The 18,823-nt window shown below is 41.9% G+C and overlaps 1 protein-coding gene across 26 annotated transcripts in view; it reads left to right on the top strand.

Annotated features, from left to right (window-relative positions):
• DST (dystonin) overlaps positions 1-18,823 on the top strand; it is a 470,941-nt gene that overhangs the window by 163,208 nt on the left and 288,910 nt on the right. For all 26 annotated transcript variants that reach the window (XM_073336274.1, XM_073336294.1, XM_073336272.1 and 23 more), the window contains one exon: positions 11,026-11,087. In XM_073336274.1, the coding sequence (XP_073192375.1) occupies positions 11,026-11,087 (62 nt within the window). The remainder of the gene's footprint in view (positions 1-11,025; positions 11,088-18,823) is intronic.

The following is an 18,823-nucleotide window of genomic DNA, read 5'->3' as shown; positions in this document are numbered from 1 at the left end:
CATACCCTCAACATTAAAGTTCTTCCCATCACATAAACTCATCATCTTGTTGTCATCTCTGACACTTCACTTAGCCTCTGTCCCTCACATCCACACCATCACCTTCCTCCTTGCCCTATTTTTTCCTCTTCATTTTCCAAAATTTATTCCTTCCAGTCTGCCTCTAATGCAAAGACATTACTCCATATTCTGCTAATTTTCTGTTTGGCAAATGAGACCTTCTTCCCAACAGCCTTCTCCAGTTAATCCAAGTCTTTCTCCTCCATTCAGTCCTTGTAAAAAAGAAGTAATGAGGTGCAGTCTTCACTCTGTGCTGTGCTAACAATGTTGGAACATAAGGAAAAAACAAACAACCTTGTGAATTTCAACTCGATAAAGTGGGAGGTGGGGGGAGGAAAACAGGTGAAAGAGAAAAATGTGATTTTATTTCCTACCACATTTTTCTCTTTCACCTGTTTTCCTCCCCCCACCTCCCACTTTATCGAGTTGAAATTCACAAGGTTGTTTGTTTTTGAAGTTCCAAGACCTCCTCTTGTACTGCAAGAACAGCAGAGTTTATAGTGTGTGTATATATATATATATAGAATACACCCGTGTTTGAAGAACCCGTCACAGAATAGAAAACTGGACTGTCAGATTGGATAATTACATGTTGTTTTTTGGAACATAACAAAAGGAACTGGCTGCTGATGTTCTTTAGAGGAGAATCCAGTCTTTCCTGACAAACATTGCATTTGTATAGACTTGTTTATTACTTTTGAATGACTAAGCTGTTGAATATTTTATAGAGGCTTATTTTCTTTAAAGAGAAAAACTAATTTGAAAGTGTCATGTGGTTCTGTGTTTTCCTATAACACTTCTCTCTAAAAATACTTCATTCCGTATAGCAAATGTTAATCCTACCTACATAGGGCACAGTCCTGCAGCCCTTACATGCGCAATGCTTCTTTCAGTTTTGATGAGGGCATTGGATGTGCAGGGATCACCACATCAGACCCGTAATTTATTTTCAGAAAATAGTTTTGAGCTTTTCCCACAAAATTTCCAGGGCACTGATAGTTTGTTAGGTGTGTGAATCCCAGTTTATTTCAGATTTTACTAGTGAGCAAGTATACAATATGGATTTTGATTGTTGCAAAAATATACAGGATTTGGTCCATATGTGAATTAGAATAACAGATAATATCTCAAAGCTGCATTGCACAGATATGTATTTATTTACCATTCAGTGGGTGTTTGAGTTTTAATTTGATTCAAGTTTGTCCAGTTTAGAATAGCAGATGGGAACGAATGTGATTCCAGGACTTCATAACTATGGTAAGTTCAATTGAATCACTGTTTCAGATAGGTGGTAAATTTCCAGTCCAAGGAGTTGACATACAAGGCATGTAGAAAGACTGTACATAATAAAACTCATCCTAGAATTGAGAGTACTCAGCAAGGGATAATAGGCAGGGATAGTAGTGCCACCTATTAAGGTTTCCCAACATAAAACCCTGTGTTCAGTAGCTTATAAATATCCCTAACTTTAACTGGTCAAACTTTAACTGGCGCATAGGGTCGCAATGCCACTCCTTCCGATTTGGCATGCCCTCCACCCAGGGGCTTGGATCAATCCTGAATGGCACTGAGAACCAATGCCCAGAACGGGGAGCCAAGCCCAGCCCTTCAGGACAGGAGCCACTTCAACCAGGATGGGGGTTTTGTGGGACAAAGCAGGACAGTCCTGCAAAACTTGGAACTGTTGGACGGGAAGAAGGCAGTTGGTGGGGGGGGGGGGGGGGGGGAGAAAGTGATGCTGGGACTGGTTGGGCAAAGAGCCTGGGGCTGGGAAGTCATGAGAAAATGCGGGGGGACTGGCAGGACCAGGATACAAGGACTAGAAACCATTGGGGCGGGGGGAAATGGAGGCAGGATCGTGGGGAGACAGATCTGACCAAGGAGTTGGTGTGCAGGGGAAGAACAGGGACTTACTGGGCAAAGAGACTGAGACGTGATCAGATAAGGGACCAGAACTAGGCCCCACAGTTCTCTATAACTTATCTGATCAGTCCCATCCAGCTTCCTCTTCCTGGTATGATGGATGGCCATCTTGGCCAGCACCAGGAGGAAGTTGATGAGGCAGTCCTATGACTTCCTGGGGGCCATGGATGGGGTGTGCATAAATGAGGACATGGGGGAGAAGTGCAGCCAGAATCTCAGTAAGAGGTTCCGGAGGAAGGGAAGAGGGGCTGCAATCTGATGCACCCTATGTAGATGTGTACCAGGGTCTATTTCTCACTGCAGAAGGGACAGGTATCATGGGAGTTTATGAACCACGCCAGGTACATACTCATGCTCACTGCTCCATGGAGGAGCCACCAACTAATATCCCTGGCAGGTTGTGGAACCAGGATGGAGTACAGACTAGCCCACAGGGGTTCCTCACCCTCTTTAGGTGACAGGAGGTCCTGCCACTTAGTGTTGGGGAAGGAACAATGGCAAGGAAGTGGATGGTATGAAGCACAAATATACAGATGCTCTCTAGGGTCATTTTGGAGGCAGACTGGATGGATGTCGCTCAGCCAACTCAGGCAAGTGCCAGATTATGAGCTCCAAGGATGGGGGTGGGTGAGGAGCCTCGTCCAACAGGACTCACTCATGGAAGGCAAGAGAAGTAAGAAGCAAGGCTGCCCTCACCTCCTGGAGCACATGACAGGTGACATGCAGGATAGGCAGCCCCATGCATTGGTCAAACGCAACAGGGTCCACCTAGTCCCTCCGATTGTGGTCAAAGAGGTCTCCAAGTCTGGTGGCACCAAACAGGACCATCCTCTAATACATCAAGGTTAAGGCCATTGAATGCTGCTATGGAGAATTGGATTCTACCCCGGTTCTGCCATGGAGTTCCTGAGTAATGCTAATCAAATCACTTAAACCAAACTTTTCACAGGTGGTCACTAATTTTGTGTTCCTCATTTTCTGGTGCCCAGGTTGATACTCTGAGGTCTGATTTGAAGAACTGCTGAGCATTCACAGCTGCTGTTGAAGTCAATGAGAGCTGTGCTTTGAAAGTATAAATTGATAAATAATGAGAAATATTCAGAAATATCAGGTGGTAGGTATCTCAAATTGGGCACCCCAAAAGAGTGGATACTTTTGACTGTAATCTCTTTGTACTTTAGCTCCCTACCTGTAAAACTGGGTAACAATACCTCCTCACCACTCAGGAGTGTTGTGAAGATAAATCAATGTTTGTGAAGCATTCAGATACTACAGTGATGAGCACCCTAGAAAAATCTATGCGGAAATTAATAATTCTGTCTTCAGAGCAGAGCCCTGAATGAGGCAGGGGGTCCTATGCCCCTTGCACAGGCAATGTTAATTCTGGAATTTCCTAGCTTCTGAGTGCTTGAATTTGCAACTTTAATAATGTTCTTTTAATATTTTTGTGTATCTATGTGTATATATATGTAATTAGAAATTAAGGTTGTATATGCAGAAAAAATGGGTGATGTCATACACAAGTAAGGGAGAAAGGGGAATCAGAGCTCTTTACATCACTTGGATGAATGCAGAAGCTCCTGTTCTCAATCTGAGCATTCTTACAGGTGAGAAGAAATCCGTACAGCAGCAGAATGGTTGTCCCGGAAGTGATTGGGTTTTGTTTGCAGATCTGTGACTGGTGGGGGTACACTGACTTTCAATCTCTCTTCATCAGTAGAATGAAGAAAGAGGTAGAGAAAGTCTTTAGTCAGTGTTGAAAAATAGAGATTAGGGGCACTTTTTAGCTATGCCTTCCTCACTTCCTAATTACAAAGTCTCTAGAAAATCTAAGACTGATCATACTTATTTACCCTGATCAGACCTGGTTCACAAACCCTCTGTCCAACTCTTTCAAGCTGTTGTCCAGGTTGCCTCAGATTCTGGGTCAGTTTGTTATTTGGCCTATCATTGAAAGCTCGGTGGATAAATTATCACAGCCTGCCAGAAAGCTTGGCCCGGCATGCTGAATATGTTATATCTTAAGAAAAGCTACCTCCTGGATTAACTCAGAATCTTCCTCTGAGAGGGAAATTTGGTCTTTTTCTATAGCAGACCCTATGGGTCTCATTGTGGATGCATTCTTGGATGTGACTGGGAAAGAGTACAGAGTGCTGTGATATTTTATGCCTTGCCAATTAGTTCAGTTCTGCAGCTCTCCCACCGTGTTTCTCATACAGAATATTAATTTAGGGTCAGATACTTGATTTCTGGTAAGCCCTTTACACTACTGCCTTGTCTTAACACATAGTGGAATCCTCAGCTGTTTCTCCCTATGCTGGCATCAGGGATATTCTGGGAAGTGTCAGGTGGGGGTGATCCTTGCTTGTGGGATAGCTTCTTGGGAAGTTGTTCTAACTTTCAGCAGTGGCTGTTTAAGTTCTAGGCCACTCCCGTGACAGTTGGAATGGAGCAGAGAGATGGCAGAAAGCTGCACTGGTGTACCTGGGGATAGAGTCATAGAATCATAGGATTGGGAAAGATTTCGAGAGGTCATCTAGTCCAGTCCCCTGCACTCATGGCAGGACTAAGTATTCTCTAGACCATCTCTGACAGATATTTGACTAACATGCTCTTAAAAATCTCCAATGATGGAGATTCCACAACCTCCCTAGGCTATTTATTCCAGTGGTTAACCACCCTGACTGGATATTTTTCCTAATGTCCAACCTAAACTGCCCTTGCTGCAATTTAAGCCCACTGCTTCTTGTCCTGTCCTCAGAGGTTAATGAGAACAATTTTTCTCCCTCCTCCTCAGAACAATTTTTTATGTACTCGAAAACTGTTATCATGTCCCCTCTCAACCTTCTCTTCTCCAGACTAAACAAACCCACATTTTTCAATCTTCCTTTATAGATCATGTTTTCTAGACCTTTAATCATTTTTGTTGCTCTTCTCTGGACTTACTCCAGTTTGTCCACATCTTTCCTGAAATGTGGTGCCCAGAAGTGGACACAATACTTGAGCTGAACCCTTATGAGAGTGGAATAGAGCAGAAGAATTACTTCTTGTGTCTGGCTTACAACACTCCGGCTAATACACCCCAGAATGATGTTTACTTTTTTTGCAACAGTGTTACACAGTTGACTCATATTTAGCTTGTGATCCACTATGACCCCCACATCCCTTTCTGCAGTACGCCTTCCTAGGCAGTCATTTCCCATTTTGTATGTGTGCAACTAATTGTTCCTTCCTAAGTGGAGTACTTTGCATTTGTCCTCATTGAATTTCATCCTGTTTACTTCAGACCATTTCTCCAGTTTGTCCAGATCATTTTGAATTTGAGTCCTATCCTCCAAAGCACTTGCAACCCTTTCCAGCTTGGTATCATCTGCAAACTTTTTAAGTGTACTCTCTGTGCCATTATCTAAATCATTGATGAAGGTATTGAACAGAACCAGACCCAGAACTGATCCCTGCAGGACCCCACTTCATATGCCCTTCCAGCTTGACTGAGAACCACTGATAACTACTCTCTCAGAATGCTTTTCCAACCAGTTTTGCACCCTCCTTATTGTAGCTCCATCTAGGTTCTATTTCCCTAGTTTGTTTATGAACAAACTAAGGGATCTGGCCCTTTGAGTTTATCTGCATTGATTAGTGGATCTGATGATCAGATGCATCTTAACTGCAAAATCTGTGGTTTTTACAGATCTCCTGATGTGAAATCTATGCAAAATGCTAGTATATTGTAGCTTGGGTTAGTTAAGGTGGATGTTGGATGGATCATTCTATAGAAATTTTTCCTGGAATTTGTGGAGAGAGAAACTGAGGAGCCTTTCAGGCATAGAAACTCATCCGGTGCTGTGGATCTATATGCCTGGTTATTGGGGGGACACGGAAAAGTCTGTCCACTAGAACTGATGAATTTGTAGAAACTCAGTTTAATTTAATGAATTATTATTTATTTATCTATATTATGGTAGTTTCCACAAGTGGCTAGGTACTGTTCATATGTACAGGAAGACACAGACCCTGCTTTGAAGAGCTTGCAAACTGAACTCTCATTTGTAATTACAAATTTAAAGTTAAAATAAGAAAAATATATTTAATGTAATATATTTAATTTTCTTATGAATGAAATTCATAGGGCTAGTATTCTGCCTGCTCTAACAGCAGTCAGGACGGATGTTTGCTATGTTTGTTTAAAAAAGGGGAGTTGCTATGTTTCCGTCTGCCAGGAGTAGCTTCAGTCGTCGCTCTGACTTCTCTTTCCTGCAAAGAAAATACAGAAACCCTTTGACGTTTGAAAGTGAAGTTTCAGGAACTTATCTGCAAGTTTTCCTAAAGAATGATGGGACAGCTCTTTAAACATGGGGAGGAATGGAATACAAAACTGTTGGAACTAATGTGCTGTATGGGTTAGTAGTACAGTATATATGATGGTTTGCATTTTCCAGACTTATAGTACTATGTTTGCTTTGGAAAGGAAAGTTATAAGACCTGCATTAGGTAGCATAGCAGAGCTGTTACACTCTGCAAAATTTATCAGAAATCATGGAAGAGCAAGTGCTATCACTCTTTAGAGACTTTCATACAGCAGGTTTAATTTCATTTCTGAATTTTATATTTGTACCACAGTGTTTAAAGTTGTCATAGTCTTTAATCATTGCATACAGTATGCCTAGTTTGCTATGTTTTGTTTTGAGATCAGGTAAGTTAAATGCATTTCTGAAGAGGTTGGCCTTTACCAAAGCTAAATTACAGTTGTTTGCCTCTATCTTTTTCATGTCTTTAACAGCTGACAGTTTTCTATCACAGCACATTTTTGTGTTCATCATAGCTGAATTGACAATGCATTGGTACACAAAATTGTCCCTTAATTAAACAGTTTCCTAAGGAGTATATATTATAGGCAGCAGTCTTTTACATGTTTTAATATTTAAAATAGACTTAAAATTAACAGGCAGTACAGATTGTAACAAGGAACAAAGTACTTTTTTTTGTCATATTGTTGTGATGGTAGCATTGTCCTAAAATACAAACTTTTGTTGTAGTCATAACTGGTTCATGCAAACCAAAACAAAGACACGTCTTTAACCTGGGAGCTGGAATATTAAATCGTGTAATCTGGACAATTCATGTTAATTTTAAATAGCTATCCATAACAAAATAGTTAAAACTGTTAATATTTCTGATTTTGTATCATTTCTGAGTCATGCAGTTTTTTATACTCTACATTTACCAAACCAGGGCTTCTTGCTTATTATGGTAAATTACTGACACCAGGAATGCTGAGTCGCTAAATGAAGGTTATAAAAAAACTTTATATGTGGGAAAGAGACCAATTAATTTGCCAAGGTTTTTCCCTCAAATACTGTGTGTTGTGCCCCTTACTTTCGTCACACATCTTGGGGGCCCGTGTTGTGTGCACATCAGGGTCTGGAAAGCTTGAGAGCTTTGTATGAACTTTACCTATATACCATATATCCACATTACATTTCAATCCCCACCATAATCACCTACATTTAACAGTGTCTGTTTCAACACTCAGAATGTTTCATTCTCTGGGTTGCTGTTGTCCAAGTGGAATGCTTTGTTTTCAGATGTTAAGTGCTTATATGTCAGTTCTGGTGCCTTAGACTGTCAGAATCATAAAGACTCTCATTAGCCCTCTTGGTCATGACAGTGGCTGAGGAACAAACCGTGCTCTGATATCGGCCTCTCTGCTTCACACCCTCAAACACACTATGAATGGTCCCAAATCAGTGAATAAGCGGCAGTTCCATTGTACAGGGGGCTCAAGGGAGAGAATCTCTGAAGCTTGCACAGGTGGTATGCATTCCTGTCCACCATGAAGCTCCTGCTTCATGGGACCCCCCCTGCTGTGTTGGATTGTGGATGGGGCTGGATCCACCCTGAACAGATCTATTGTGGATCCACCCTGAACAGATCTATTGGCCATTGACCTCACATTATGGCTGTGAAGGATACATTCGCTCTGAGGCTAGACTAGTGGTTGCAGGAGAGCTCTACAGTCTTTGGTATGTGGAGAAGGATTTCTTCATCCCGATTACTGCCAAGACACCCAACTCCTGGGTGGGCCCTCTCATTAGGCAAGACATTATGAGCAGCATTTGCTGTAATGAATAAGAACATTTGCTACGTACATAGCGCCTTTCACGTGAAGATCCCAAAATGCTTTATAAAGGTGGCTAAGTATTATGATTCCTGGTATAACCTGACCCTGATGCACACACAGGAAAATGACTTTCTGAAAATCACGTTATCGGTAAGAAGTAGAATTCAGGTCTCCTAATTTCCAGACAGGATTCACTTTCCCTAGACTAGAAGATAACTGAGGTGATAATTTACAAGTCAAGGTCTGAGCTGTGGTGAAACTAAACATATCTGATTCCTTGTTTTTCAGTTCTATAGTTTATTATTTTTAGGGTAAAAAGAGAGAGATCCTGCTGTACATATACATTTTATTTCCTTCTAAGCACAATATACAGATCATCATAAGTGTATACATTGGTTATGCTTGTTATTTATTAATATGTGGCTTTCTTTTCAGAGTTGCTGAGCACCCACAAATCCCACTGATGTCAATGGGAACTAAAGGTGCCCAGCTCCTTTGAAAATCAAGCCAATGATCTAAAATCTCAGATCACGTAATTAAAATTAAGTCAGCTCTGCATATTGTTTTATGGCCAGTTGAAGTCAGTGTAGATTTACACTAGCAAAGGTAAAATCAGATCATGTCAGGCTCTGAATAGGATATGGCGTAGAGCCAATTTACACTAAGGGAAAGTCCAGCTGGAGCATATCTTCTGTGCAGCCTGCTCTCCCATGGTAGGCCAGCTCCAGTGATTGGTGCATGAGAAGTCAGCTTCACTACTTCACCCACCTTTTGCAAGAGGAAAGCCACCGCCCAAAAGTTATAACAAGGGTAACAACTGTGTCCTTACCTTATTCACCGGCTGAAAAAAGAGGTAGTGGCTCCTGGCACCCGCCTCCATTTTGCAGGCCTGCTCAGGCCAGAATAGTGTTGTCTAGTGATTACACAGTATGTTTGAGTCTGCAGTTCATATTAGATTTCTGCTTGGATTTTAGTTCTATTTTGTATTGGTCGGTAAAGTCAGTGATTGAGGTGGGAAACCTTATCTTGCTCTTTGTGCATAGATGTAGGAAATCTGTTCTGATCAGTGATGTGAAAGGGAGCAAACATTAAAGTGAGATTTGAACAGTTTGTTTTTGCTATCTATCTTTTTAGGAACCCCCCTCACCAACCACATACCTCTTTTCCTTTGTAGCTGTCAAGGTTCCTCCCCCACTCTGAACTCTAGGGTACAGATGTGGGGACCTGCATGAAAAAAACCTCCTAAGCTTATCTTTACCAGCTTAGGTCAAAACTTCCCCAAGGTACAAAATATTCCCCCCATTGTCCTTGGACTGGCTGCTACCACCACCAAACTAATACTGGTTACTGGGGAAAAGCTGTTTGGACGCGTCCTTCCCCCCAAAATACTTCCCAAAACCTTGCACCCCACTTCCTGGACAAGGTTTGGTAAAAAGCCTCACCAATTTGCCTAGGTGACTACAGACCCAGACCCTTGGATCTTAAGAACAATGAACAATCCTCCCAACACTTGCACCCCCCCTTTCCTGGGAAATGTTGGATAAAAAGCCTCACCAATTTGCATAGGTGACCACAGACCCAAACCCTTGGATCTGAGAACAATGAAAAAGCATTCAGTTTTTTACAAGAAGACTTTTAATAAAAAAATAGAAGTAAATAGAAATAAAGAAATCCCCCCTGTAAAATCAGGATGGTAGATATCTTACAGGGTAATTAGATTCAAAAGCATAGAGAACCCCTCTAGGCAAAACCTTAAGTTACAAAAAAGATACACAGACAGAAATAGTTATTCTATTCAGCACAATTCTTTTCTCAGCCATTTAAAGAAATCATAATCTAACACATACCTAGCTAGATTACTTACTAAAAGTTCTAAGCCTCCATTCCTGTTCTGTCCCTGGCAAGAGCAGCATACAGACAGACACAGACCCTTTGTTTCTCTCCCTCCTCCCAGCTTTTGAAAGTATCTTGTCTCCTCATTGGTCATTTTGGTCAGGTGCCAGCGAGGTTACCTTTAGCTTCTTAACCCTTTACAGGTGAGAGGAGCTTTCCCCTGGCCAGGAGGGATTTCAAAGGGGTTTACCCTTCCCTTTATATTTATGACAGTAGCCCAAAATGAAAGATCCTGATTCTTTAATGTGACCATTTGGAGTGCCTGTTCATGCTTTCCATCTGTAGATGGGATAAAATCTTACTGTTATATTCTGTTGCTTCTGTCCTGTTGCCTCAGTCTTTTGGGGAAATCTGCTAATACTAACAGCTCCCACCTAAGAAAGTACTGGCAGCTGGAGCATCATGCTAGTGTAGTGAAATCCATGCCTGCATTTAGGGATGGAAGAATTCAAGACTATACAACCTTTAAATGAAAGCGCCTCACACCCCTGCATATTGGAACAGGAGGGTCCCATGATCAAAAAGTATTTTGTTGTCAAATAACTACTCAGTGGTCTTTCTGTTGGTAAATGGTTTAATGATTAATTAGATTTTACAGGACCTACCGCAAGTGGTCATGACTCTTAAGTGCACCTCAATCCCTTTAGTGGAACCTTGAGAAGGGAAGGCCAAAGTCTTTGTTCTGGGGAGTGATCTTCCTGATAATATTACTAAGAACAGAAGGAGACATGCTGATTTTACTGTAGAGGAGACCTGATATTTTGCATACAAAAAGCTTTAACTTGACTTGGCCTAACCAAATATTTTGTATTAAAATGAGATATTGTAAGAACATTTGTACACAAAAATACTGCTGTTATATATAGTGCCACTTAAATTAGTTCATGTATCTGTCTCAAAGATTGTTTCTCTGTTCTAACATTACTGGAGTGTTTATTTATAAATATTAATAAAATCAGCCATGCGGAACCTTTTGCAGTGCTATGTTATTTTAATGAAAACTCTTTTTTTCCTTTTTCCTTCCCCAGATGAACGGGACAAAGTACAAAAGAAAACCTTCACAAAATGGATAAATCAACACCTCATGAAGGTCAGTTTATGTTTCTGTCATACCAGTGACATGGAATATTACCTTGGGTGAATGTGGGTTTTACTAAACATTTGAAATGAGACCGCAGCAGTGTTGCTGTGGAATAAATAACTTGAGAGAGGAAGATTCCGAGGTTTTGGGGGGTAATAGAGAAAATGAAGTATCACTGTTGTTAACTTTTTTGGTCCTAGCAAATGCATTTGCCCTAAGTGCTAGAGAATCTCAGATGGCAGGGTGATTTATTTGAGTGTCTATGTATGAAATTAAAATGATTCAGTTTTGTTTGGAGAAGGAACTAAATTGGTTAATTTGTGAGGAGGGAAGTGACCTTGAACTTTATGAATTCGGACCACTCGAGGGGCATCAATGTGCTGTTCACTAGAAATAAATGCTTTCTAAAGATTAAAATATTTTTCCAGCAGCTTTCTTGTGGATGGCAGTGAACTTAGCCCCAGGGATAGCACATATCATTTTAGCAACATGTGCAGCTTTTAGTCAACGGAGAGTTGAAGGCTGTGAGTTCACCTTCACAGTGTTGCCCTTTAGCTCTAAATTCAATCCGCTGTTTCATTGCCAACCGTCTAGCCCAGACATTTCTTTGGAGGAACAGATTGTGTGGTTGTTTCATGTAACTTTTTTTGCTTTTAGTGTATGGCAAAGGTTGAATTCATGTGTGAGTCACATTAAATTAAAATGCGTCTGCAAACTGTCAGAACTAAGGTTTAATTAGTGTAATATTGAAACACCATTGCAAATGTTTGCTTATGTTCACATTTTGTGAAATATGTCGTCTAAATTTTTCTGGCTTATTTAATCATTTTGTCATCTCTCTTTGCTGTGGCTGCACTGAGGGTACTGGTGGAGTATTCGACACTTTCTGCCACAGAATTGGAAGTGTGTTACCAATCTTTGCAATCGATGCCCTTTACATTTTTTCACTTGGGCTCCCCGAGTTTTTAGAAGATGTAACTGAAACCAGACCTGCTGGTGAATCTGAACACGTGAAACTCTGAATCCTAATCGAGATCTGTTTTTTGTATCTTCTAAAAAAATTGAGCCACACAACCTCCCATTAAGTGAGCAACCTGGCAACTCAGTAGAGCCCAGACATCCACAATGAAATCTGATCAAAATCCTGTGGAACCCAATCTTTCCTTCAAAGCAGATTTTTCTTCTAAGCTGTTCCGTAAGTCCTTCCTGGCACCATGACTCCCTCAGGAGCTGTTCTGTCATTAGCTTCCCCATTGCAGCTGTGCACTACCTCTTCCTGAGTAGGGTGGGATAGAAGTCATGAAGGCTGGTCATGCCAACAGTATATTGCGGCTGGATGGCCTCTTGTAGATGTGCTAGACTCCGAGGAAACATGCTCCGGATAGCAGCTGCTTCACGGCTCCCCATTCACTCTGACACCTCAACCCCACAAATCCCCAAATGAGCATGTGTCCCTGCAGAGGGACTTCTGCCAGCTAATGAGAAGGGGCAGCATGCTGCAGAGTGGCTACTCCCCCTTTTGTGATGTTATTGTGTATGTGAATGTATAAGAATTGCCCATTGTCCCAGGGTCTCGGCAACCCCAACATACATTAGTAACAGACTGCCAACCATTGGCAGCAAAAAGGCAATTCTCAGATTAACTGCCATTCATTTGTCCTTACAATTTTAGATAATTGCTGCCTTGTTTCAGAGGCTGTTAATCTTTTTTTATACTAGAGATGCATTTTAAAGATATGGTTTTAATTTTGTGTGTGGGGTGGGGGAGGAGAGAGTTTGTATCTGGGGTCTCTTCAAGAGTGTCCTTTAATACAAAATTTAAAGTAATCTCTGTTTGTATTTACAATATCTAGTAAACAAATGTTTATCAGAAATTGTAATTAAATACATCCTACTATATCATTCTCTTTAAATGGGCCTTAAAGTTTAAGACCTCAAATTTGGAGTTTGTAAACATAAAATTTAAATAAATAAGGTTTTAGTCTAAGCTAATAAGGCTAGAAATAGTGGAAACAGTTTTTCTTTCTTTAGCTGAACATTCACTTGCAGAGCTGTTACCGTTGTAGTACTTTTATGGGAAGAATAATGACTTGGAGATTTATAAACTACCTCTTGGAAAGATAAATTTGAAGTGATTTAGGCCCTGCTTCTGCAAAGGGATATGAATAAGCAGACCCAATTAGTCCAATTGAGAGCCTTTGCGAGGTCAGTGGCCTTAGGCCATGATCTTGCAAACACTTCTGCAGGTGACAAACTGTATGCATGTGTGATTACAGCAAAAGACGCTTAATATACATAAATACAATATTTGCCTATATATTTTCTGTTCACCTGAACTTTCTGACATCATCTCCTTCATAACTCAGGTGATATATTGATCAAATTTATCAAAGTTCTGTTTTTACTCCAGTATTTCTAAAGGCAAGTGCTTGCATGCAGATATAAAAATAAAGAGTGACATAAAACATTCTCTTAGGACAGCACAGATCCAAGAACATGTTAAGGAAATCTTGTGTGTGAAGGAAAAACAGCTCAATGTACTGGCAGCGTACGTGGATGTACCTTGAGTGAAATCATAGAATCATGGTGAAGAAATGTTGCCTCACTAGTCTTAGAATCAGAGAATATCCGGGTTGGAAGGGACCTCGGGAGGTCATCTAGTCCCACCCCCTGCTCAAAGCGGGACCCATCCCCAATTACATCATCCCAGCTAGGGCTTTGTCAAGCCTGACCTTAAACACCTCTAAGGAAGGAGATTCCACCACGTCCCTAGGTAACGCATTCCAGTGCTTCACCACCCTCTTAGTAAAAAAGTTTTTCCTAATATCCAATCTAAACCTCCCCCCACTGCAACTTGAGACCATTACTCCTCGTTCTGTCATCTGCTACCATTGAGAACAGTCTAGAGCCATCCTCTTTGGAACCCCCTTTCAGGTAGTTGAAAGCAGCTATCAAATCCCCCCTCATTCTTCTCTTCTGCAGGCTAAACAATCCCAGCTCCCTCAGCCTCTCCTCATAAGTCATGTGTTCCAGTCCCCTAACCATTTTGGTTGCCCTCCGCTGGACTCTCTTCAATTTTTCCACATCCTTCTTGTAGTGTGGGGCCCCAAAGTGAACACAGTACTCCAGATGAGGCCTCACCAATGCTGAATAGAGGGGAATGATCACGTCCCTTGATCTGCTGGCAGTACTCCTACTTATATAGCCCAAAATGCCGTTAGCCTTCTTGGCAACAAGGGCACAAGTCAAGAGAGCTGTACCTGCTTATGCATTATGGGCGAGTTTGACCCATAGTTTCTAGCTTTGTTATCCTGGATTCAGTACAACATACTTGCATATATACCTTCCATAATCTGTTGCAGAAGGTAGCTATATACTTTATCTATTGCCATATCTGGCCCCTAATTCAAACTGAAAAGAAAAGATGAAGAGAGGCCAAGAGAAGCATTTGAATGTGAAAGTGGTATGGAATCCTGACGATAAGTGAGGGGATTTGCCACACCTTTCTTCATCTCCTCCTTTCCCCTTCTTCTTGCTGCTTCCTTTCTTCCTTCTTTTCCCTTCTCCTCTGCTCACTTATTGCCATGCTATCCTCCTCCTCCTTTCTCCCCAGGAGAAATTAACCAGAATGTCCTTAGTGGAATGTCACACTTTTACCTGCTCAGTGTACATCCCAAACAGATTCACTAAGAGTAAGTCAAAAGTGTGATCCTCACACTAGCATCAAAATCCTGTTATCAGTCATCCAATGGAAATCCCTTAACATTTGGTAGGACTCTAAGGAGAGGGTGGGAATCACTGTCCCTTTAATTATGTCCAGGTATGTAAAATCTTGGCACTTAGGCCTGGATTCAAAACACCTACGGACACGCTGAACTTTAAGTCTGAGGGCTTGTCCACATGGAGGCTTAAGGCAGGTCTACACTATTGCTTAAATCAATCTAACGTACATTGCTCAGGTGTGTGAAAAAGACACCCCCATGAGCGACGCAAGTTACAGCGGCCTAAGCACTGTCCACACCAGTGCTATGTTGGCAGGAGACACTACGTTGGCAGAGCTGCATCAGTCTTCACCAGACACACACACATCGGTGTAGCTGCGCCAATGTAGCACTTCTAGTGTAGACCTGCCGATTAGTGTGTGGCAAGCTAGGATGTGAATGTAAAGTGCCGTAGCTTGCCACACAGCAGCAGCGTCCACATGGTGACTTACTGCTTGGTGTGCTAGTCAGCTGTAAATATACCCCCAGGCTTGCTCTGTACTGTCTCCATATGGACACGTTCTGAGAGTAATCCCATCCCTATTCAGCAGAAAACCTAGGCATGTGCTTAAAATTAAGCATGTGGTTAAATGCTTTGCTGAGCTAGGGACATAGTTATTACCAAGGTAGGCACCTTAGAAATTCCTGAGATAGTTTAGATTTAGGCTCCTAAATAAAATAATTATATTAATTGCAAATGTAAAGTAAACTTTTCAGAACATTGACATATTTCACAGTTGCTAGAGCCAAAGGGATCGCCATACAGTATTTTGTAATGCTGACATTCCTTTCGTTTCAGTTCATTATCAATCTGATAGAGGTGATTAGAATACTGTTTAAAAACTAATGGTGGAGCTTTGTTTAAATATTATTTTTTAAACTGTTGACATACATTCTGAAGTGAAGACTTGGACTTTATACTCAACTAATACCATGGAATATATTTCTTTAACAAAACTCACATTATTTGTTAGTTGTTCAGAGGAGTATTCATTTTATCATAAAATCATAGAATCATAGAATATCAGGGTTGGAAGGGACCTCAGGAGGTCATCTAGTCCAACCCCCTGCTCAAAGCAGGACCAATCCCCAATTAAATCATCCCAGCCAGGGCTTTGTCAAGCCTGACCTTAAAAACTTCTAAGGAAGGAGATTCTACCACCTCCCTAGGTAATGCATTCCAGTGTTTCACCACCCTCCTAGTGAAAAAGATTTTCCTAATATCCAACCTAAACCTCCCCCACTGCAACTTGAGACCATTACTCATTGTCCTGTCCTCTTCCACCACTGAGAATAGTCTAGAACCATCCTCTCTGGAACTACCTCTCAGGTAGTTGAAAGCAGCTATCAAATCTCCCCCTCTTTCTTCTCTTCCGCAGACTAAACAATCCCAGTGCCCTCAGCCTCTCCTCATAAGTCATGTGTTCCAGACCCCTAATCATTTTGCTGCCCTTCGCTGGACTCTCTCCAATTTTTCCACATCCTTCTTCTAGTGTGGGGCCCCAAACTGGACACAGTACTCCAGATGAGGCCTCACCAATGTTGAATAGAGGGGGACGATCACATGCCTCGATCTGCTCGCTAGGCCCCTACTTATACATCCCAAAATGCCTTTGGCCTTCTTGGCAACAAGGGCACACTGTTGACTCATATCCAGCTTCTCGTCCACTGTCACCCCTAGGTCCTTTTCCGCAGAACTGCTGCCTAGCCATTCGGTCCCTAGTCTGTAGCTGTGCATAGGGTTCTTCCATCCTAAGTGCAGGACCCTGCACGTATCCTTATTGAACCTCATCAGATTTCTTTTGGCCCAATCCTCCAATTTGTCTAGGTCCCTCTGTATCCTATCCCTGCCCTCCAGCATATCTACCACTCCTCCCAGTTTAGTATCATCTGCAAATTTTCTGAGAGTGCAATCCACACCATCCTCCAGATCATTTATGAAGATATTGAACAAAACCGGCCCCAGGACCGACCCCTGGGGCACTGCACTTGACACCGGCTGCCAACTAGACATGGAGCCATTGATCACTACCCGTTGAGCCCGACAATCTAGCCAACTTTCTACCCACCTTATAGTGTATTCATCCAGCCCATACTTCTTTAACTTGCTGACAAGAATACTGTGGGAGACCGTGTCAAAAGCTTTGCTAAAGTCAAGAAACAATACATCCACTGCTTTCCCTTCGTCCACAGAACCAGTAATCTCATCATAGAAGGCGATTAGATTAGTCAGGCATGACCTTCCCTTGGTGAATCCATGCTGACTGTTCCTGATCACTTTCCTCTCATGTAAGTGCTTCAGAATTGATTCTTTGAGGACCTGCCGCATGATTTTTCTGGGGACTGAGGTGAGGCTGACTGGCCTGTAGTTCCCAGGATCCTCTTTCTTCCCTTTTTTAAAGATTGGCACTACATTAGCCTTTTTCCAGTCATCCGGGACTTCCCCCGTTCGCCACAAGTTTTCAAAGATAATGGCCAATGGCTCTGCAATCACAGCCGCCAATTCCTTTTGCACTCTCGGATGCAACTCGTCTGGCCCCATGGACTTGTGTACGTCCAGCTTTTCTAAATAGTCCCTAACCACCTCTTTCTCCACAAAGGGCTGGCCATCTATTCCCCATGTTGTGATGCCCAGCGCAGCAGTCTGGGAGCTGACCTTGTTCGTGAAGACAGAGGCAAAAAAAGCATTGAGTACATTAGCTTTTTCCACATCCTCTGTCACTAGGTTGCCTCCCTCATTCATTAAGGGGCCCACACTTTCCTTGGCTTTCTTCTTGTTGCCAACATACCTGAAGAAACCCTTCTTGTTACTCTTGACATCTCTTGCTAGCTGCAGCTCCAGGTGCGATTTGGCCCTCCTGATTTCATTCCTACATGCCCGAGCAATATTTTTATACTCTTCCCTGGTCATATGTCCAACCTTCCACTTCTTGTAAGCTTCTTTTTTATGTTTAAGATCCGCTAGGATTTCACCGTTAAGCCAAGCTGGTCGCCTGCCATATTTACTATTCTTTCGACACATCGGGATGGTTTGTCCCTGTAACCTCAACAGGGATTCCTTGAAATACAGCCAGCTCTCCTGGACTCCTTTCCCCTCCATGTTAGTCCCCCAGGGGATCCTACCCATCCGTTCCCTGAGGGAGTTATGCAATAACAGCCACAGTTATTGACATTTGGATGAAGGTCTTGAGCTTTTACTACTTGAAACATTTTTGTGGTGTAGCAGGTGTTTTGTCTTTTCTACAGGAATGAATAGTACATGGAATCACATTACTTTTCTATAGTGAATAGTCAACAACTGATACGCCAAAGTGGCTAAATTTGTCAGACTCAGAGGTTTCCTTCTCAGACACCTGTAAAAATGGCTCTAGACATCTGGGGTGAGAGTCAATGTACTTTGGAGCCAAAGACTGTTTCCTGAGTTTAGTGAGAGTTGGCTCTGAGGCCCCTGATGTCTCAGGGCACAGGGAAGAATTAAAAAAATAGGTGATATGACAGGCTTGAAATGAGAAGGACGGGGAAAAGAAAAAAATGAGTAGGTAGAGGCAGAGAGTAGGATTAAAGGAAGGAGTAAATGCATGAGAGAATAAGACCACTTTGTCTCCCCCCTCTTCTCTCTCTTTCTGTATCTCCTTTCTGAAACACATATTTAAAAAAAATTCTGCAGCAACACGCACCTGCCCCCCAAGAATAAATGTGTTATTTTTAAATAAGGTGCTCCAGGGTTTCAGCATCAGAAATAATGACCCAAGTATTGAAAAAGAGGGCGTTAGTGCTAGATAGCAAAGAGCAATTAGACAAATATTTTCAGAGGTCCTTAATTTCAAAGCAAACACAAACATATAGCACTTGAACTCCAAAATATCCTCTCCAAAAAACAAAAACCAGAGAAATGAAACACATTTCAGTCTTACCATTTCTACTAGGCGAAGAGGTTGTAGAGCACCTCATTACAATCCTTGAAGAAGCAGGATGGGACCCCTA

Source organism: Lepidochelys kempii, chromosome 3 (genome assembly GCF_965140265.1).
Source record: "Lepidochelys kempii isolate rLepKem1 chromosome 3, rLepKem1.hap2, whole genome shotgun sequence".
NCBI classification, from domain to species: Eukaryota; Metazoa; Chordata; order Testudines; family Cheloniidae; genus Lepidochelys; species Lepidochelys kempii.
The sequence above is the reverse complement of the archived record's forward strand: the minus strand, read 5'-3'. Positions and strand labels throughout refer to the sequence as shown.